Genomic DNA, 21,792 nt, shown 5'->3' with positions numbered 1-21,792 from the left:
CAAATTAATTGAATTTATCAAAGGGACAGAGGAAATCAAACATCAACACAATCTTGAAGGGTTTTTATTTAAGGGAGCAGAGAATTGCATCAGGATTTGTTCATTCCAGATGAGAACAGAAGATTTTGTGGTTTTGGCTTTCAGGGCTGCTGCAGACACACAAAAAATCTGAAAAATGAAATAAATCTGGCAATCAATGGAAAATGGAAATTTGTCTGCTTATTAAACAGCACCTCATTTCCTGACCTTTCCTCCTGTCAGGAAAGAGCTGTGTCTGATCACAGGTGATTTCTGTCTTTATTTCTGCAAGGTTTGGAGGAGCCATTAAAGCCATTAAACTCTGTCAGTACAGGGTCAATCTGCAAGGCCAGGAAAACACATTTAAAGATTCAATCTGAGCATCACCCTCTTGCAGAAACCCAAATTTCTCCCCCTCTTTGGGTTTCTCTGCTGTTCAGACTGAAATGAAAGAGCCCAACTGAAAATCCTGGATCAGGGCAGCTTGAAAACCACCAGGAGCATTCATAAAGAAGATTTCTTGATGAAATTATGCACACAAACCCCCTGATGTGCATTTCAGAGTGTGGGGCTTGCAGGGAATCTCTCTTTGGAACCAACCAAGGATTGCTTTGTACCCCAGCGGGGCAGGGCAGAGTGGGGCAGCCCCACTGTGGGGTTTGGGACACGTGTGGCACTGCTGGCACCCAGGGAACACAGGGATCCTGTTTAAACTGCAGATGTGCAGCCAAATAAACCACAGAAACCACCAAGCTCAGTGCCCAGAAGCTTCAAATAGATTTCCTTCACTAGTTTGGGTTTTTTTCTAGGGGGGTTTCACACAGGGAGGAGATGAGGAACGTGGCAGTGGGGAGTTCTTGGCACCACAGCCAAGTTGGAGCTCAAACACAGAACCCTGAGATCATCTCCTGACTGGGAGGTGCTTTAATTTTCAGGAACGAAGTATTTAAGCATTTAGGAACAAAGTTTTTAATGTATTTATCTGCCAACAGCAGGGAAGGGGATAAGGCAGGAGCTGCATCAAAACCAGAATTGCTGCAGAGCAAAGGGAGAACTTCAGGAGGATAACTCAGGGTACCTATGGAGAAACACTTTGTACCAAGTTAATCTCTCTCACCTTGTGTAAATAACATTTGGGAAGCAGCAGAGAGACCTCCCAGTCAGGAACTAAATGCCATTAGATTCTGATTTATCCCCAGGACTCAGCCCCAGACGTTTGGCCAAAGCAGCTCTGGTTTTGGTGCCTCCCTGAGCTTTATCTCCCTCCCCTGTGCACAAACCCTCCTGGAGGACTGAGCCAGGACCATACGCCTTCCTGGCTCCAATTACAGCCTACAGATTTGGGCCTTTTATGTAAAATAGTTCATGTCCAAAATTTCATTATGAACCCACAATACAGTACCTTTCAACTTGGACAAGCTGCCAACTCATTAAAAAGCTGCTTTTAATTTTTTTTTTCATGATTATCAAAATGTCTCCATGGTGATGCGAGTTTCTCAACCCAAATAATCATAATGGATGAATTATAGCTGACATTACTCTGTTACTGCTCTGCTGTCCTGGCAAAATAACAATGCCTGCACTGTCAGAGGCAGAAATGACCCGGGCTGCTGAACGAGGGATGAAAACACATCCCCACACACACCAATACTGATAAATACACGGCCATAAATACACCAGGCACGGAGAAATTGACCCAAATCCCTCCAAAACAATGGAGACACCCCTCCAACAAAGGCTTCGGGATGGATTCCTCCTCGTGGGTTCGCTCCTCAAACGAGCTCACGCTGGGAGATGCTGCGCATCCATCGCTGGGGCTGGCTGGCATCCTCCTCCTCCCACTCCGTGGCCAAAGCCTCCCAAAACCACCCTGTGGGACCCCCACAGCACAAGGGGGAGCCCCCAGTCCTGCTGAAGCTGCAGGAGCTCCAGGGTGGGCATGGCTGAATCCATGGGATGCTCTAATGGATGAGCCAAAGTCAGGCTGAGCAGCTCCTTGCTTGAGCACGGTGGTTAAAGGGTCTTGTAGAACCTTGTGGTCTTCAAAACAGGGCGAGTTTGGACCTTCTTCCTGATCCAGGTGTGCCCAAACATTGCCCAAACCAGAGTCTGCACCTGAGACTTTGCTAATCCAGGTGTGCCCAAACAGAGCCTAAACCAGTCCTGCTCCTGAGACCTTCCTCCTAATCCAGGGGAACCTAAGCAGAGCCTAAACCAGAGTCCTGCTCCTGAGAATTTCCTAATCCAGGTGTGCCCAAACACAGCCTAAACCCTGAGACCTTCATCCTAATCCAAGGGTAACTAAACACAGCCTAAACCAGAGTCCTGCTCCTGGTCTGGAGCTGCAGAACAGCAGAAATCAGAAAAGCAGTGAGCTGATCCCATTCCTGACCCAAACACAAAGAGAAAAGTGGCATTTCCTGAGCCTTTACACCTTTCCTCTTCAAAGCAAAGCTGGTTTCCAATGGTGTCACCAATTTCTGGCCTTTTCCTTCAGCTGAGGAGACTCTCAGCTGTGCAGTGATTTGTTTTTCTCAGGGGTGACTGTTCAGGCTCTAACAGAGATTTCTGAGAAGGCAAATGACAACTGCAAACTTGCTGGAAGCACACAAATGACATTTTGCTGGCTGCCACTGAAACCCTTGCCTTTGTTGCTTCTTTTCCTCTTGCTTTTCTTTCTGGAAAAGCACGGGTTTTGTTGGGAAGCAGGACTTCTTCAGGCAGCCAGGACAAAAAGCATCTCAGCAGATGTTTTTTTTCACTCTTTTGAGCATGAAAAAACAAGTTTTGTGTGTATATAAATATATATACACACACATACATCTTGCTTTGCTGGCTGTGGCAGCAGAATGCAAAGCCCATGAAATTACATCTTAGAAAAGCACCAGCTTCTAATTAGCAGGAAATATTCTGTGCAGAGCACGTTTGCCAAGGGTGCTGTGGAGCAGAGAGGGAAAGCTCTGCTCCAACCCACCCTCCTGGTGACACAAAAGCCCTAAAACCACATTCCCCTGGGACACTGCCCTGCAATTTCCTTGGTATCTTTATCCCCTCTCTCATCTAGGGGTGGCAGCTGAAGTCACATCTCGTTAAAGAGATGATGAAACATCCATGGATCTGCTGGAAATCACTGGAATTGCTTCACTTGGCTCTTCCCCATTTCCTGAGCAAGCAGCAGAGAGGCCTCAAGGACTCTGGAAGTTTTCAGAGTGGGACTGAGCTGCTTCAAACACCCCCTGGGTGTCCAGGAGATGAAATGATGGAAAAGCTGCTCCATAACTCCATCGGGATCTTCTCACCCAAGGAAGAGGCAAACCAAGAACTCAGGGAGGGTGAGGATGTAAAAGCAATAAGGTATGAAAGAGACAACCAAGAAAATCTTCAACACTGAGCTCTTTCTTGAGACCAGGATTCAATTTTCTCCAAAAACCAGGACTCAGTTCTCCCCCGGGATCAGGATTCAGTTTTCTCCAGGACTCATTTCTCTCCAAGGATGAGGATCCAGTTTTCTTCAGGGATGAGGACTCAGTTTTCTTCTGGACTCATCTCTGTGCCTGTGTCCCCTATGTCAGACCTGCTGTCATCCAATCCCTTGTTAAACAATCATCCAGAACCTTCCAGCCTGGTTTTTACCCCTCCAGTTCAGCACCATTTGCTGGTTTCAGTCACATCAAAGTGACCAGGCAAGACTCCACAGTGGCTACAGAAAATGCTGCCAAGCTCTCAAATCCACTCCAGCTGGATATTCCAAACTGGAACTTTTCCTTTGAGCACTTTGGAGCTTGTAGACACCAGGCCTAAAAGTTGAAGTCATTTCAGGAACATGACAGGAAGGCACAGCCTGTCCAGCTGGGCACACAATGATTTTATCTGTGATCAGAAAGAACTTCCCTGCCCAGGACAGCAGTAAAGACAAATTTAGGGGCTGCTTTGCCCTTCTGTAGACATTTATACCAAATTTTAGGCCAGACTTAGCAGCTCCTTTGTAAGGGTTGCTCATGAAATGAAGCACAGCCTGTCACACATTGCCCTCATCACATTCCATTCCATCCCTTTCCTTTCCTTTTTCCTTTTTTTCCTTTCCTTTCCTTTTTCCTTTTCCTTTTTTTCCCTTTCCTTTCCTTTTTCCTTTTTTTCCCTTTCCTTTCCTTTTTCCTTTTTTTTCCCTTTCCTTTCCTTTTTCCTTTTTTTCCCCTTTCCTTTCCTTTTTCCTTTTTTTTCCCTTTCCTTTCCTTTTTCCTTTTTTTTCCTTTCCTTTCCTTTTTCCTTTCCTTTCCTTTTTCCTTTCCTTTTTCCTTTTTTTTCCTTTCCTTTCCTTTTTCCTTTCCTTTCCTTTTTCCTTTCCTTTCCTTTTTCCTTTCCTTTCCTTTTTCCTTTCCTTTCCTTTTTCCTTTCCTTTCCTTTTTCCTTTCCTTTCCTTTTTCCTTTCCTTTTCCTTTTCCTTTCCTTTTCCTTTTTCCTTTCCTTTTCCTTTTCCTTTCCTTTTCCTTTCCTTTTTCCTTTCCTTTCCTTTTTCCTTTCCTTTCCTTTTTCCTTTCCTTTCCTTTTTCCTTTCCTTTCCTTTTTCCTTTCCTTTCCTTTCCTTTTTCCTTTTTCCTTTCCTTTTTCCTTTTTCCTTTCCTTTTTCCTTTCCTTTCCTTTTTCCTTTCCTTTCCTTTCCTTTTTCCTTTTTCCTTTCCTTTTTCCTTTTTCCTTTCCTTTTTCCTTTCCTTTTTCCTTTTTCCTTTCCCTTTTCCCTTTCCTTTCCTCATCCAAGCCCTGCCATGCCCAACCCCAGCATTTCTCCTGTCACAGAGATCATTTATAAAAAATCCTTTTGCCAGGATTTTTTCTCCTGAGAAGCTGGGAGGCCTCAAGAACAAAATGTAAACATTGATTATCTGCTGCTGTGGAATGCAACAGGTGCATCTGTGATTGGTCTCATGTGGTTGTTTTTAATTAATGGCCAATCACAGTCAGCTGGCTTGGACTGTCTGTCCAAGACAGAAGCTTTTGTTATGATTCTTTCCTATTCTATTCTTAGCCAGCCTTCTGATGAAACCTTTTATTCAATTCTTTTGGTATATTTTTAATGTAATATATATCATAAAATAATAAATCAGCCTCTGAAACATGGAGTCAGATCCTCATCTCTCGTCCCAAGACCCCTGTGAACACCATCCCACCTGAGCTCCTCTGCTCTGTCCCCACCCTGTGGGAGTGACAGAATGGGAATTTTCCAATCTGAAGGAGCAGAGATGGCACTGGCCACCTCCTCTGCAGTGACAGCCACCACCTCGTGCAAACACTGGGATAAAAGGATATTAACTGATGGCTGGAAATCTGCAGCCCCTGAAACAGCAGAACCACTGCAAACACACTGGGGAAATGAAGGAATCGGACATTTCCATGGGGCAAATGCAAAGCTGGACTCACCAGGATACAGCTGCTTTGTTGGGGCACTGAGTTGAGCATCTTTTGTTACTCTGTAAGCAACGTCTGCTTCTTTTGAAGATCTTCTGCTTGTGCAAAACCCCGTGGTTTTTGTGATACCATCAGGTAAATTATGAAAATCTAACACCTTCAAGAGGTCTGCAGGTTCAGCTGCAAAGAGAAAAGGAGAAAGAAGAATTAGGAGACAAACAGGGGTGGCACTGCTGGGCTCCAAATCAGGCAATTGTCACAACCTCAAACTCAGCTGAAATGTGCTTTCAACTCTCCTTCCCCCACCGTTCTTGAAGGCAAATTTTTAGAGGAAAAGATGCCTTAAACCCTTCTGATCCTTCAGGATATGTGCAATAACAAACAAGGATTTCATTTCAGCCCATTACACCTGTCAGTCACAGAGCTCAGCACAACGCTGCAGGCCAGGGAAATGCTTTCTCCCCTCAATAATTATCCAAAGTTTCATTTCCCCATCCTAATTTTTGCTTTCCCCTCCTAAATCCATCTTCCCTGGCCGAGGGAAAAACAAGGAAAAGAATTAAATATTATTCTCCCCTCAAAAAAAAAACCCCAAACAAAACAATATCAAACCAAACTGAACAAGCCCAAACAAACCAAAACAACATCAGAAAACCCCAAGAACCCAATGGAAAGGTTGCTCTGGAAATTCAGTGCAAGATGGGAGCTGCAGAGCCCACTGCAAACCCCAGCCTCAGCCAGAAGTCATTAATCCAAGCCATATTTATGCCTGTAAGAATAATTTTTAACACCTTGAACACCCCCAAAGCTCTGCCATAAGTCACTGATGTGTTCCCTGTGCATATCCGTGCTCCCAGCGCCTGCAAAGTTACAAATTGCAGGCAGCAGACCTCAGAACAAATCTCATTTTTCAAGGTCTTTAATTAAATCCCCATTCCTGAGGAAAGCCACCGAGTTCGTCACTGGGTTGAGGAGGCTCATCAGGAACATTCCCAGTTCTCCCAGTTCAGGGAACTGGGCAGCACTGGACAAAAGGAAAAACCAGGTTTTAAAGCAGAGCATGGTCTGGACTCCAGGGAATTCTAAAGCTGAGCTGGTCTAGGGAAGCTTGCAATGAGAAAAGCCTGAAGGTCCCTCCCAACCCAAACCTGACAAAATTCAGGGGAATTCCTTCAATCTTCCTTCAGCTTTTTGCCTTCCACAACTCTTCAAAATGGAATAAAATTCACCTGGAGACACAAATTTACTGTGCACAGCTGCCCTGTTGTTGTTTCAGCGCCCTGACTGAGACATTTGGGGCCTGCAGGAGGGGTGGGCAGAATTTTCTTCCATATTCAGATTTGGAGCAGAAAGGACACCCCAAAACCTTGCAGGGGTTTATGATGCAGCTCTCAGCCGTGCTGGGCTTTGTGTGCCATAAAGTGAGGAATGAAAAATCATTCCCAGCTCATTCCAGGTGCAACTTCCTCACCATTTTCCAGGCTGGGGATTTGCAGCCCAGGGATGCAGATTTGCTGCAATGGTTTTTTGTGGTATATCAACAACACAGAAAATTATCATTTATATTCCAGCAAATAAAGCCAATAGGGATCATTTTAGGAGTAGTGAAAACAATTTCAGGACACCTTCCACTGTCCCAGGGTGCTCCAAGCCCTGTCCAGCCCGGCCTTGGACACCTCCAGAGATGGGGAATCCACAATTTCCCTGCACAACCTCAGCCAGGGCATCCCTACCCTCACACAGAAACTGTTCCAGATTTTTAATGGAAAAAGGTGTTTTCCACCCCAAGCCATGAGGGGTCAGAGCATGAGGAGGGACAGGAGGAGCCCTTGGTGAACCCCAAATTTCAATCCCAACCTGCAAAAGCCACCCAAGGTTGGGGTGCCTGCAGGAAGGAGCAGAGAATCCCCATGGCACAGGGACTGCTGCTCCAAATAAACCCTTCCCCTTCCAGCTTTACCAGCCTAAAATTCCTTTTCCAAGGTATTTTTAGCCCTAAATAAACACCCAATTATTGCCTTTGCAGGGCCCAGCCCTTTGCCTGCGCTCTGGGTTTCTCTCCCCAGAGGTTGCCTTGAACATCAGGGCTTAAATTTGGAATTAAAACCAAGAGGTATTTATATATTCTATATATAAATATATATATTATATATATATATATATTCTATATATATATATATATATATATTCTATATATAAATATAGAATATATATTCTATAGTATATATATATATATATACTATATATATATATATATATATAGTATATATATATTCTATATATAAATATATATATTATATATTCTATTTATTTATATCTAATTTAGGGATATTCTATTATTCCTAGAGTTCCTTTGGCAGATCCGGAAGAAATAAAAGCAAGTTTATGTGCTTTTATTATTTTATTTTATTATTTGAGGACTGGAAGTTGCTTCCCCTCAGGGATGCTTTTTTTGTCTCCTTTTCAGCCTCCTGGGATTTCAACAATTTGGACTCCTTATCTAAACACTTTTCACCACAGCTGACCTGAGAATAACTGACTAAACCAGGGGGGCAGAGGCTAAAATAAAACAGGGCCTAAAATAAGGATATCAGGCCCCAGCTGCATCCTCTGGATGGGCTTAAAAGAGCCTCTTAAATTCTTCAGCAGCCCAATAAAACACAATTATTTATTTGGGCAAAGAGAAAAGGCATTTTAAGGAGGAGAACTGAAGAATGGGAGCTGCAGGATTGAGGATCTTGAAGGTTGTTCCTTAGGAAGGGGTTAAAAATTTAAAAAAAAAACTTAAAAGTAAATTTAATTTTAAGAAATTAATTTTTGAATTAATTTTCAATTTTAATTAAAAAATTTTAAAATTAAAAAATTAATTTAATGTCATTTAAATTTTTAATTTAAATTTAAAAAAGAGAATTAAAAAATAAAAAAGGGTCAGAACTCATCTGCTCCTCCCAAGAGCTACCACAGAGCTGTGTCAATTCACACTGCTCCAGATTGCAGAATATTTCACCAGTGACTCATGACATCCCCTTATTTATTTATTTTTTTTTTCTTTTAAAGAAAGCCCAAATAGTCCCAAGTGGGAACAAAGGGAACCATTATGCAGAGTCAGATTGGAAGGATCCTACATCTAATCCCAAAAGGGAAAGAAAGAAACCCAGAACTGACACTCAGAGACTCCATGAAATTAAAAAAAAAATCAAATAATCCCTGTTCCTTTGAGCAGAAATCCTTTTTTTAAAAAATTTTTTTTTATTTAAAAAAATCAATTATTTGGGTTTGTGACAAAGCCATGGTGTTGGCAGCCAACAGTGAGCAAAGGGCAAGGTTTTCCTTCACGGAATATCATGAAAATATCCAAAATTTACAGATAAAATGCCCAAAAATGAAGAAAATGTTGAGAATTTGAGGGGAAATCCCAGCCCTGTTCAAGGACAGCAGAAATCCTGCTTGTTTTAAGAGATTTGGGATTTTCAGCAGCACCCACCCTGTTGATTTCACCATTTCCAAGGGGCTGTTTCCCCTCATTGCACAAATCCTGGGAAAAAACCATGAAAACCCCTCAGGGAACAGGGACAGGGATTGGGGTGTCCCTAAAAGGTTTGGGGGTGCAAGGCACAAAACTCCCCTTTCCCTGCTCCTGGTTATTCTGCGTATTTCCACCAAATGTGTCCATTTTGGCTGATTTTTAAGATTTTTTGGTTTAGAAAAAAGATGCTGTTTGTCCTTCTTGTCTCCTGTGTCCCACAGCTCATCTTCCAACATATCCTGATCCCATTTCTCCAACATCTTCCCCTGAGTGCTGCTGGAAGATGCTGAGAGGGAACAGAATCCTTTGCTGTGCTGTTTTCCTGGACACAAAATTCAATTTAAATCTGGTTTTGTGATTCTTTTTGATACCCCTGAAGTGCTGAGATATTTTTTTTTTTTATTTTATCCTACAAGGCAGAGCTCTCCAAGCTCCCCCCCTGCACACGGAGCAGGAATTTCTGGGTCACTGTGACATTTTGGGAAGTGCTCCAGCCCCAGTTTCCTTCCTGGCAGGAGCTTTGCCCTTTGAACCACTGAGGGTGGAATTTTTGGGAGCTGTGAGAGCTCCAAACTCCCTCCCTCAGCAGATCCACCGTTGGCTTTAGGAGCAGCTCCTTAAAACCAGCCAAAAGGGGGGAAATTTTTGTGTCCCTCATCCCTAGGGTCTTTTTTACACAAAATCAGTCAAAAATTAGTCAAAAATCAGCTAAAAATCAGCTAAAAATCAGCTAAAAATCAGCTAAAAATCAGCTAAAAATCAGCCAAAAAATCAGCCAAAAAATCAGCCAAAAAATCAGCCAAAAAATCAGTCAAAAAATCGGCCAAAAAAATCAGTCAAAAAATCAGCCAAAAATCAGCCAAAAAATCAGTCAAAAATCAGTCAAAAAATCATCAGTCAAAAAATCATCAGTCAAAAAATCATCAGTCAAAAAATCATCAGTCAAAAAATCAGTCAAAAAATCAGCCAAAAAATCGGCCAAAAAATCGGCCAAAAATCGGCCAAAAAATCGGCCAAAAATCAGCCAAAAATCAGCCAAAAAATCAGTCAAAAAATCAGCTAAAAATCAGCCAAAAAAATCAGCCAAAAAAATCAGCCAAAAAAATCAGCCAAAAATCAGCCAAAAATCAGCCAAAAACAGCCAAAAAACAGCCAAAAAACAGCCAAAAATCAGTCAAAAAATCAGTCAAAAATCAGCCAAAAAAATCAGCCAAAAAAATCAGCCAAAAAAATCAGCCAAAAAAATCAGTCAAAAAATCAGCCAAAAATCAGCCAAAAAATCAGTCAAAAAATCAGTCAAAAATCAGCCAAAAAATCAGTCAAAAATCAGTCAAAAAATCAGTCAAAAAATCAGCCAAAAATCAGCCATAAAATCAGTCAAAAAATCAGACAAAAAATCAGCCAAAAATCAGCCCAAAATCAGCCAAAAATCAGCCAAAAATCAGCTAAAGAATCAGCCAAAAATCAGCCAAAAAATCAGCCAAAAATCAGCCAAAAATAATTTCAAGGCTCCTGGATCGCCTCAGCCCTCAGGGAGCACCTGGAGATGGAAAACCAGAGATTTCCAAGAGCTGGAAATCACATCCAAGGATTCTGCCACGCTTCCCAAGCAAACCTTGGCACCTCTCTGGGGATGAAACATTGAAGTTTTCCATGATTTTTGATAAAGGGGATGGCTCAGAAGCCACTGAGGGCAGGTTTATTTGGGATATTGGGAATTCATTCTCCCCTGGGATCCCAGTGAGGCCTTTCCCAGTTTCCCTCCCCTGCCATGGGGTTCATTCCCAAGCACAGAACCTCCTGCACCTGAAAAGGTGGAAAAGGAAATTCCAACTTTTCCCTCTGCTCTGAAGCGTCCCAGCGTTCCCAGACAAGCTGGCACTGGGACAGCAGCAGCGTTTTCAAAGCAATTTGTAATAATCAACCACTTAAAGGCCTGCAAGGCTTAATTAAGGCCTGAGTTTGCAGCACATTCAAATCAACAAGAAGCTTTGCAACCGGTTTTAATGGGGGGCAGAGCAGTTATTCCTGCAAGGGAGCATCCAAAGCTGGCGGAATCTTCCGGAAAAGGGGAAGGAATAAAGGAGAGCTGGCCTAAGAGCGGCCTCCTCCTCAAGGCCTCCCTCAAAATTGAACAAATCCACCCCAAAATCAGCAGCTAAACTGAGTTTTTCCCTGTAAAATCAAACCCCTGCAGCGCTCTGGGTTGTTTTATGTGGGTGAGGGTGTTCCTGTATCCCAAGGGTGTCACTGGAATGGGAATTATTGCTCCAGGTTGGAGCATCCCACACACTCAGGGTGGAGTCCAACACCCAGGAAACCCCAGCCCGTGCCTGTGGGGGTTTGTATGGAATTTATATGGCATTTTTAGTGAATTTCTAGTGAATTTACATGGAATTTATATGGAATTTTTAGTGAATTTCTAGTGAATTTACATGGAATTTATATGGAATTTTTAGTGAATTTATATGGAATTTTTAGTGAATTTCTATGGAATTTTTAGTGAATTTTTAGTGAATTTCTATGGAATTTCTATGGAATTTTTAGTGAATTTCTATGGAATTTTTAGTGAATTTTTAGTGAATTTTTAGTGAATTTTTAGTGAATTTTTAGTGAATTTTTAGTGAATTTTTAGTGAATTTATATGGAATTTTTAGTGAATTTATATGGAATTTTTAGTGAATTTATATGGAATTTTTTGTGAATTTATGTGGAATTTTTAGTGAATTTTTTGTGAATTTATATGGCATTTCTATGGCATTTCTATGGCATTTCTATGGAGCCAGCAGCCTCCGTGGGTGTCAGGGCACATTGGGAACAGAGTGAGCAACAATTCTGGGTTTTTTCCCCCCCTCCTGACCCAGTGGAAGCACAGCACGATGCTCCAGCCTTATAGGATAACCTAAACCACATCTCAGCACTTCAGGGGTATCAGAAAGAATCACAAAACCACTTTTAAATTGAATTTTGTGCTCAGGAAAACAGCACAGCAAAGGATTTTGTTCCCTCTCAGCATCTTCCAGCAGCACTCAGGGGAAGGTGCTGGAGAAATGGGATCAGGATGTGTTGGAAGATGAGGTGTGAGGACACAGGACTCAAGAAGGACAAGGAGCATCTTTTTTCTAAACCAAAAATCTGGAAGAAGCAACCAAAACGGACAAATTTGGTGGAAATAACCAGAATAAACCCCTTTTTTCCAGCCTTCCCAGCCCTTTGCTGAGTGGATGGGCCAGCCCTGAGCTTAATTAAGCACATTAACACAAGCACCTGCAGAATTAGCATCACTTCCAGGCCGCTAAACCGCGGCTGAGCTCAGCCTGGCGCTTCCCATCACACTTCAAAGGCAGCAAATCCCCACCCCAGGTAAAACCCGGCTGGGATGCTCCCAAAAACACAGAAATCCATTTTCATGCACTGCAGGTTTCGCAGTTGTCTGCAAAGTTAATGGGAGCAGGCAGAAGTCATTTCGTTTTTAAATATTTCATTGGATGGTTTTAAAAAAAAAAATTCCCAACCCTGAATTATTTCCAGCCTCGCTCTGCACTCCTGACACAGGGAGAGAAATGTAAAACCAATTATTTCCTGCAGATGCTTCAACCAACCAGCTCTGTGCATTTAGTTCATATCTGATTCTCCTCAAAAAAAAAAAAAAAAAAAAAATAAAATACAGCCAGCAGGCAAATTTCAAATTAATACCTGCTCGACTTCATGAGGAGTTCCTGAAACTTGTTTCCCAAAAAACTCATTAATTCCTGAGTTTACATAACCCACACTGCACCACACGGGTGCTGCTTGCAGGGTAGGAAAATGAGGAAAAAAAGCCCAAAATTGACTGAATTTCATCCCCAAGGGGCTGCAGTGCCCTCAAGGGATGACTCTGAGGGCAGGGAGAAATTCACCACTCCAATTCCCCATTCTCAGTGATTTTCTCAATTCTAATCCACATTTATCCAGCGGGTCTTGCTCCCAATTAGGTGTTTAGATGGATTTTGGTGTTATTGTTATAATGTTATTTTACTGTAGGCCAGAAATGATAATACAGAACCTGGCGATCCCAAACAAGCTCATCCAAGCACAACATCCAGCTCCTATCCCTTTCCCTTTTTTTAATTTTATTTTAAATAAAACACTAGTACAAGGTGTATTTTCCTCGCTCAGAAATGGCAATTTTGGGGTTTTTTGCATTAAAATCCCGGGATTCATCCCCTTGGTTCAGGGAGAGGGTTTATTCCCATTAAATGAGCACATCCAGAGGGATTGGGAACTCCTGCCCAGCTTGGATGGAGCTTTGTGGTCTCTGCTCCTCGGTCATTAGGGGAGAAAGGCAACCCCCAGCGGCATCTCCATTACAATCACAGCTAATTACTGAGCTAATTAGCCGGCTCCTCCCTCCCCATCCCACCTGCCGTGGGATAGGAACCTCTCCATGGGGATACAAACCTCTGCGGGGGAAACGAACCCCAAACAGGGATCCAAATTCTCCATGGGGGTAAAACCCCCCAAAATGGGGTGCAAACTTCTCCGTGAGACACAATCCCTCCATGGGGATAAAAACCCCCCAAACCAGGGATAAAAACCCCTCCATAGGGATAAAACCCCCCAAAACAGGGATCTGAACGTCTCCATAGGATCCAAACCCCCAAACAGGGATCCAAAACTTCTCCATGGGATCCAAACCCCTCCATAGGGATAAAACCCCCCAAAACAAGCATCAAAACTTCTCCAAAGGGATCAAAACTCCCAAAACAGGGATCCAAACTTCTCCATGGGGTAAAACCCCCCAAAACAAGCATCAAAACTTCTCCAAAGGGATCAAAACTCACAAAACAGGGATCTGAACGTCTCCATGGGATACAAACTCCCAAACAAGGATCCAAACCCCCAAACAGGGATCCAAACTTTTCCATGGGGATAAAACCCCCCAAAATGGGGTGCAAACTTCTCCATGAGGCACAATCCCTCCATGGGGATAAAAACTCCCCAAAGCAGGGATCCAAAACTTCTCCATGGGATCCAAAACTTCTCCACAGGGATAAAACCCCCCAAAACAAGCATCAAAACTTCTCCATAGGATCCAAACCCCCAAACAGGGATCCAAACTTCTCCATGGGGGTAAAACCCCCCAAAATGGGGTGCAAACTTCTCCGTGAGATACAATCCCTCCACGGGGATAAAAACCCCCCAAAGCAGGGATCCAAAACTTCTCCATGGGATCCAAACTTCTCCATGGGATCCAAAACTTCTCCATGGGATCCAAACTTCTCCATAGGGATAAAACCCCCCAAAACAAGGATCAAAACTTCTCCAAAAGGATCAAAATTCCCAAAACAGGGATCTGAACGTCTCCATGGGATACAAACTCCCAAACAAGGATCCAAACCCCCAAACAGGGATCCAAACTTCTCCACAGGGATAAAACCCCCCCAAATAGGGATCCTAACCCTTCAAACAGGGATCCAAATCCCCCAAACTGGGATACAAACACTCCATGGGGATCCAAACCCCCAAAACAAGGATCTAAACCTCTCCATGGGATACAAATTCCCAAAACAGAGATCCAAACCCTCAAACCGGGGATCCAAACTTCTCCATGGGAATCCAAACCCTCAAAACTGGGATCCAAACTTCTCCATGGGGATAAAAGAACCCCAAAATAGGGATCCAAATTTCTCCATGGGGATCCAAACTTCTCCATGGGGATAAAAACCCCCAGAATAGGGATCGAAACTTCTCCATGGGACCCAAACCCCTCCATGGGGATAAAAAACCCCAGAACAGGGATCCAAAACCTCAAAACAGGGATCCAAACTTCTCCATGGGGATAAAAACTCCCAAAACAGGGATCCAAACCCCCTCCATGGGATCCAAACCCCAAAACAGGGACCCAAACCCCCAAAACAGGGATCCAAACTTCTCAATGGTGATAAAAACCCCCCAAATAGGGATCCAAACCATCAATACATGGATCCAAACCCCTCCATAGGATCCAAACCCTGAAAACAGGGATCCAGACTTCTCCATGGGGATAAAAATCCCCCAAAATAGGGATCCAAACTTCTCCATGGGATACAAACCCCCAAACAGGGATGCAAATCCCCAAAAATGGATCCAAACTTCTCCATGGAGATAAAAACTCCCCAAAACAGGGATCCAAACTTCTCAATGGTGATAAAAATCCCCCAAATAGGGATCCAAACCCCTCCATGGGATCCAAACCCTGAAAACAGGGATCCAAACTTCTCCATGGGGATAAAAATCCCACAAAATAGGGATCCAAACTTCTCCATGGGATACAAACCCCCAAACAGGGATGCAAATCCCCAAAAATGGATCCAAACTTCTCAACGGTGATAAAAACCCCCCAAAATAGGGATCCAAACCATCAATACATGGATCCAAACCCCTCCATGGGATCCAAACTTCTCCATGGGGATAAAAATCCCCCAAAATAGGGATCCAAACTTCTCCACGGGATACAAACCCCCAAACAGGGATACAAATCCCCAAAAATGGATCCAAACTTCTCCATGGAGATAAAAACCTCTCCATGGGGACCCAAACCCCTCCATGGGATCCAAACCCTGAAAACAGGGATCCAAACTTCTCCATGGGGATAAAAACCCCCAAACAGGGATGCAAATCCTCAAAAATGGATCCAGACTTCTCCAAGGAGATAAAAACCTCTCCATGGGGACCCAAACCCCTCCATGGGATCCAAACCCTGAAAACAGGGATCCAAACTTCTCCATGGGGATAAAAACCCCCAAACAGGGATGCAAATCCTCAAAAATGGATCCAGACTTCTCCAAGGAGATAAAAACCTCTCCATGGCAAACCAAACCCCTCCATGGGATCCAAACCCTGAAAACAGGGATCCAAACTTCTCCATGGGGATAAAAACCTCTCCATGGGGATCCAAACCCCTCCATGGGATCCCAAGCCACCCCAAACCCCATCCCTCACACCCAATCCACGAGCTGATGGATCTCTGCTCACCAATATTCCTATAAAATCCTGGCTCCTATTCCTATAAATCCTGGCTCAATATTCCTATAAAATCTGCCTGGAAGCCACGATGGGGTTGGCAAGGGGTGATTTTAGGAAATCTGGGGCACAGCTGTTCCTCCCCCTCCCTCCTTTCAGATATTTCCCCTTTAAGCTGGTTACAAGGTGACATTGGAAATATCTGCTGCGTTTAAGAGCTGAGATGTCATTTCAGGTCTTCCATTCTCCACACAGGAGGACTCAATCCCAAAGATAGCATCACAAAAAATCGAAATATGCTCCCATTAAAAAAAGCCAACAAGAACTATCCAAGAGCTCCATCCAAAAAAATTTCCCAGGACTCAACCCAAGGCTGGCCCAGACAAATATTTACAGAATTATTCACATGGGTTTGTTTGAAATAAAGAGCCTTTTATGATCATTACTTTGGCATCAAACCTCTAATTAGGGGCCAATGAGAGTTATAAAAAAATCTCTGAGCTCTCCTTGTCAGCGCTGATGGGACTGGAGAGATTTGTCCCAGCCCGGCTGCTCCCCATGGAAAATAAATCCCAATGGGATTGGGATGGGATGGAGCAGGGAGGGCTCAGGGAAATGGAAAAGTGATGGGAAAAGGGTCAGAAATGTCCCCTTGTTAAGGTTAAGGCTGAAACTCTGGAATTGGCATTTTTGGCTTCAATAAAAATCCCGGAATTGGCATTTTTGGCCTCAACAAAAACCCCTGGAATTGGCATTTTTGGCTTCAATAAAAACCCCTAGAATTGGCATTTTTGGATTCAACAAAAACCCCTGGAATTGGCATTTTTGGCTTCAATAAAAATCCCAGAATTGGCATTTTTGGCCTCAACCAAACCCCTGGAATTGGCATTTTTGGCCTCAATAAAAATCCTGGAATTGGCATTTTTGGCTTCAACAAAAACCCCTATAATTGGCATTTTTGGCTTCACCAAACCCCTGGAATTGGCATTTTTGGCTTCAATAAAAATCCCGGAATTGGCGTTTTTGGCTTCAACAAAAACCCCGGAATTGGCATTTTTGGCCTCAACAAAAACCCCTGGAATTGGCATTTTTGGCTTCAATAAAAATCCCAGAATTGGCATTTTTGGCCTCACCCAAAACCCCTGGAATTGGCATTTTTGGCTTCAACCAAACCCCTGGAATTGGCATTTTTGGCTTCAACAAAAACCCCGGAATTGGCATTTTTGGTTTCAATAAAAATCCTGGAATTGGCATTTTTGGCCTCACCAAACCCCTGGAATTGGCATTTTTGGCTTCAATAAAAATCCCAGAATTGGCATTTTTGGCCTCAATAAAAATCCTGGAATTGGCATTTTTGGCTTCAACCAAACCCCTGGAATTGGCATTTTTGGCTTCAACAAACCCCTGGAATTGGCATTTTTGGCTTCAATAAAAATCCCAGAATTGGCATTTTTGGCTTCAACAAAAACCCCTAGAATTGGCATTTTTGGCTTCAACAAAAACCCCTAGAATTGGCATTTTTGGATTCAACAAAAACCACGGAATTGGCATTTTTGGCCTCACCAAACCCCTGGAATTGGCATTTTTGGCCTCAACCAAAACCCCTGGAATTGGCATTTTTGGCCTCAACAAAAACCCCGGAATTGGCATTTTTGGCTTCAACCAAACCCCTGGAATTGGCATTTTTGGCTTCAATAAAAATCCCGGAATTGGCATTTTTGGCTTCAACCAAACCCCTGGAATTGGCATTTTTGGCTTCAATAAAAATCCCGGAATTGGCATTTTTGGCTTCAACCAAACCCCTGGAATTGGCATTTTTGGCCTCAATAAAAATCCCGGAATTGGCATTTTTGGCCTCAACAAAAACCCCTGGAATTGGCATTTTTGGCCTCAACCAAAACCCCTGGAATTGGCATTTTTGGCTTCAATAAAAATCCCAGAATTGGCATTTTTGGCCTCAACCAAAACCCCTGGAATTGGCATTTTTGGCTTCAATAAAAATCCCAGAATTGGCATTTTTGGCCTCAACCAAACCCCTGGAATTGGCATTTTTTGGCCCCTCTGCTTCTTTTGGGATGAGCCTTTCCTGCAGGGCACCCAAAGCAGACAGGACTTTCAAGTCCCACACAAAATGTGATGAAATTCAGCAATCAGAGCAAACCTTCAACACTTAAATCCCTTCATTCTGAGTCTCCAGAGAGGATTTCCCTTCCTGATGTCCCAGCCTCCAATCCCCATCACTGCTCCGGGTGCTGGTTCCTAAATCCCCTCCAATTTTCTCAAATCAATTTAAAAAAGGGATTTTTTTCCTTTGGAATCTATTAAAAAAGATATAAAACTCAACATTCCCATCATTGCTTCAGGTGCTCATTCCTAAATCACTCCCAATTTTGTGAAATGTATTTAAAAAGAGATAAAACTCATCATTCCAATCATTGCTGCAGGTGCCCATTCCTCAATTACTCCCAATTTTTTGGAATCTATTAAAAAAGATATAAAACTCAACATTCCCATCACTGGGCTGATAAAACTCAACATTCCCATCATTGCTTCAGGTGCTGGCTCCTAAATCCCTTCCAATTTCTTGAAATGTATTAAAAAATATATAAAACTCAATATTCCCATCACTGCCTTGCATGGAAGGACCAGCGACCACATTTTGATTTTATTTTGCTTTGTTGATAACACTGAAGAGCCAGTTCGCCATCAAACAGCTGAATTCTACAAATGGAAAACAAACAAAGCCCCAGCTTTGGAAATAAATCTGATTTTAGAGGGGAGGTTTGGTGCAGAATCTCCCCACAGAACTCTTCCAGACCCTAAATCCTAAATCCCACTGAGGAACAACACATGGCTTTGCTTTCCAGCAATCCCAATTTGCTCTGTATTAATTTCTTAATGATGCTGGCAGAACCTGGCTCTAAGAGATTGGAAGCCACAGCTTCCAATAAATAAAAATGAATAAAAAATAAAAATAAATGAAAATAAATAAATAAATAAATCACGTTTCTCTAAGAACACACACACACACAAAAATCACATTTCTCTAAGAGCACAGCACAAAACCTTCCATTTTCAGGGTGCTGAGCAGTGAAATCACAGCACGGAGACACAAATGAAATCCAGCACGGCCACCTTGGGCACCTCCAGCAGCAAAATCTCCCCAGGGCTGAGAGATTTTGAATTTTGCAGCCCCACAGGAGCTTTTTGGCTCCAAAGGATCAATTCCCACACGGCTGCACTGAACAGATTGGGGTTGATTTGTTCTCTGCCCAGGTCTTGACTCCAGAACAAGCAGAGCCCACCTCGCTCTCACCTTTGCAAAAAGGGTGCAAAAAAGCAGCGGGTTGGAAAAAGATGAGCAAAAAGCAGCAAAGAAACCAATACCTGACACAGATGAGTAAAAAGCAGCAAGGAAATCAATACCTGCCACATCCACCCCTTGTTCAGCTCTCTCCCCACAGCACTGGGGGTTTACCTTGGCATTATCCCCTTAAATGCTTCAAAGGCTCCCAAAATCTCCTGCTGGGTTTCTTTTCCTCTGTTCTGATAAGCAGGGTGATAACACTGAGGGTCACAGGAGTCAGGGAGAGTTCTGAGCAATCAGCAGAGCTCTTAATCACCCACATTCCTCATTAATGCTTAATTACACACCTGATTTATCAACCTAAAAATGGAGGTTTTCACACCCCAAAAGCATCATCACTTCCCCCCAAGCACCAGAACCTGCTCAGATTTCCCAGCCCAGCCCTGGGATGGCCACCAATGTCCCCATGGCCCTGGGACAGTTTTTGGGGAGCACACAAAGGGCAGGAACCTGCCCAAAAATGCCCCCCAAAGCTGTTGTCACATCCAGAGCTGGCTGTGCCGAGCTCACCTCCAGGTTTGCTCCTCCAGCCCCCCAGAGTGGGGTTTGGCTTTGGAAAACACTGAGGGAAAACAGGATCCAGGCATTTCTCCTGTGGCAAGCACAGCCTGGCACCCAGAGCAACAAAACATCACCCTGGGGAAGGAAAGAAGGAGCAGAAACCCTTCCTAAAACATCACTCAAGGGAAGGAAAGAAATTAATTCTTCTCAAAACTTCACCCAGGGAAAGGAAGCAGGACCAGAAACCCTTCCTAAAACATCACCCAGGAAAAGCAACGAGGGCCAGAAACCCTTCCCAAAACATCACCAAGGGAAGGGAACCAGGACCAGAAAACCTTCCCAAAACATCACTAAGGGAAAGGAACCAAGGCCAGAAAACCCCTCCCAAATCTTCACCCAGGGAAAGGAAAGAAGGACCAGAAACCCTTCCTAAAACATCACTCAAGGGAAGGAAAGAAATTAATTCTTCTCAAAACATCACCCAGGGGAAGGAAAGAAGGACCAGAAACCCTTCCCAAAATATCACCATGGGGAAGGAAAGAAGGATCAGAATCCCTTCCCAAAACATCAGCCAGGAAAAGGAACCAAAACCAAAATCCCTTCCCAAAACATCACCCAGGGGAAGAAAAGAAGGACCAGAAACCCTTCCTAAAACTTCACCCAAGAGAAGGAAAGAGGGACCAAAAAACCCTTCCCAAAACATGACCCATGGGAAGGAAAGAAGGATCAGAAACCCTTCCCAAAACATCACCCAGGAAAAGGAACCAGGACCAGAAAACCTTCCCAAAACATCACCCAGGAAAAGGAAAGAAGGATCAGAATCCTTCCCAAAATATCACCTGGAAAAGGAACCAGAAATCCTTCCCCAAAACATGACCCAGGGAAAGGAACCAGGAGCAGAAACCCTTCCCAAAACATCACCCAGGGGAAGAAAAGAACAACCAGAAACCCTTCCTAAAACTTCACCCAAGAGAAGGAAAGAAGGGCCAAAAAACCCTTCCCAAAATATCACCCAGGGGAAGGAAAGAAGGACCAGAAAACTCTGCCCAAAACTTCACCCAGGAAAAGGAAAGAAGGATCAGAAACCCTTCCCAAAACATCACCCAGGGGAAGGAAAGAAGGACCAGAAAACCTTCCTAAAACTTCACCCAAGAGAAGGAAAGAGGGTCCAAAAAACCCTTCCCAAAACATGACCCATGGGGAGGAAAGAAGGATCAGAATCCTTCCCAAAATATCACCTGGAAAAGGAACCAGAAATCCTTCCCCAAAACATGACCCAGGGAAAGGAACCAGGAGCAGAAACCCTTCCCAAAACACCAGCCAGGAAAAGGAACCAAAACCATAATCCCTTCCCAAAACTTCACCCAAGAGAAGGAAAGAAGGACCAGAATCCCTTCCCAAAACATCACCAAGGGGAAGGAACCAGGAAAACTGCAAGGCCCTTCCCAGGGAAGCTGCTGCATCCCTGCCTTGCACAGCTGGGATAAAATTATTTCCAAGATAAAATTCATCTTTGACTCCCCAGTCCATCCTTCCCTGCCAGACATTCCCTCCCTACCAAGCCAAATCCCATTTTCCCCATTTACAGCTGCTCCATCCTGCTGCAAACCCCAATTTTGGGGTCACAATTTAGGGGTTGCCTTTGAGCTCCTGCTCTGGTTGGGGTGGACAAAAATCCCTCATTCCTTCCAGTGGCTTGGATATTTGGGAGAAATGAGGGAAGGAGCACAATTTGGGAGAAATTTGGTAGAAATGAGGGAAGGAGAACAATTTGGGAGAAATGAGGGAAGGAGCACAGTTCGGGAGAAATTTGGTAGAAATGAGGGAAGGAGAACAATTTGGGAGAAATGAGGGAAGGAGCACAATTTGGGAGAAATTTGGTAGAAATGAGGGAAGGAGAACAATTTGGGAGAAATGAGGGAAGGAGCACAATTCCAGCATCTGGAAAAGCACAGGATGACATTTCCAACCAGTTGTAAACAGGGAGAAAAGT

The 21,792-nt window shown here is 43.5% G+C and overlaps 1 protein-coding gene across 2 annotated transcripts in view; it reads right to left on the bottom strand.

The window, feature by feature from the left end:
* The window catches only part of COL5A1 (collagen type V alpha 1 chain), a 150,119-nt gene that overhangs the window by 107,663 nt on the left and 20,664 nt on the right, over window positions 1-21,792 (bottom strand). For both annotated transcript variants that reach the window (XM_074556412.1, XM_074556413.1), the window contains exon 2: window positions 5,434-5,601. In XM_074556412.1, the coding sequence (XP_074412513.1) occupies window positions 5,434-5,601 (168 nt within the window). The remainder of the gene's footprint in view (window positions 1-5,433; window positions 5,602-21,792) is intronic.

The sequence above is a fragment of the Zonotrichia albicollis genome, chromosome 21, assembly GCF_047830755.1.
Source record: "Zonotrichia albicollis isolate bZonAlb1 chromosome 21, bZonAlb1.hap1, whole genome shotgun sequence".
Classification (NCBI taxonomy): domain Eukaryota; kingdom Metazoa; phylum Chordata; class Aves; order Passeriformes; family Passerellidae; genus Zonotrichia; species Zonotrichia albicollis.
The sequence above is the reverse complement of the archived record's forward strand: the minus strand, read 5'-3'. Positions and strand labels throughout refer to the sequence as shown.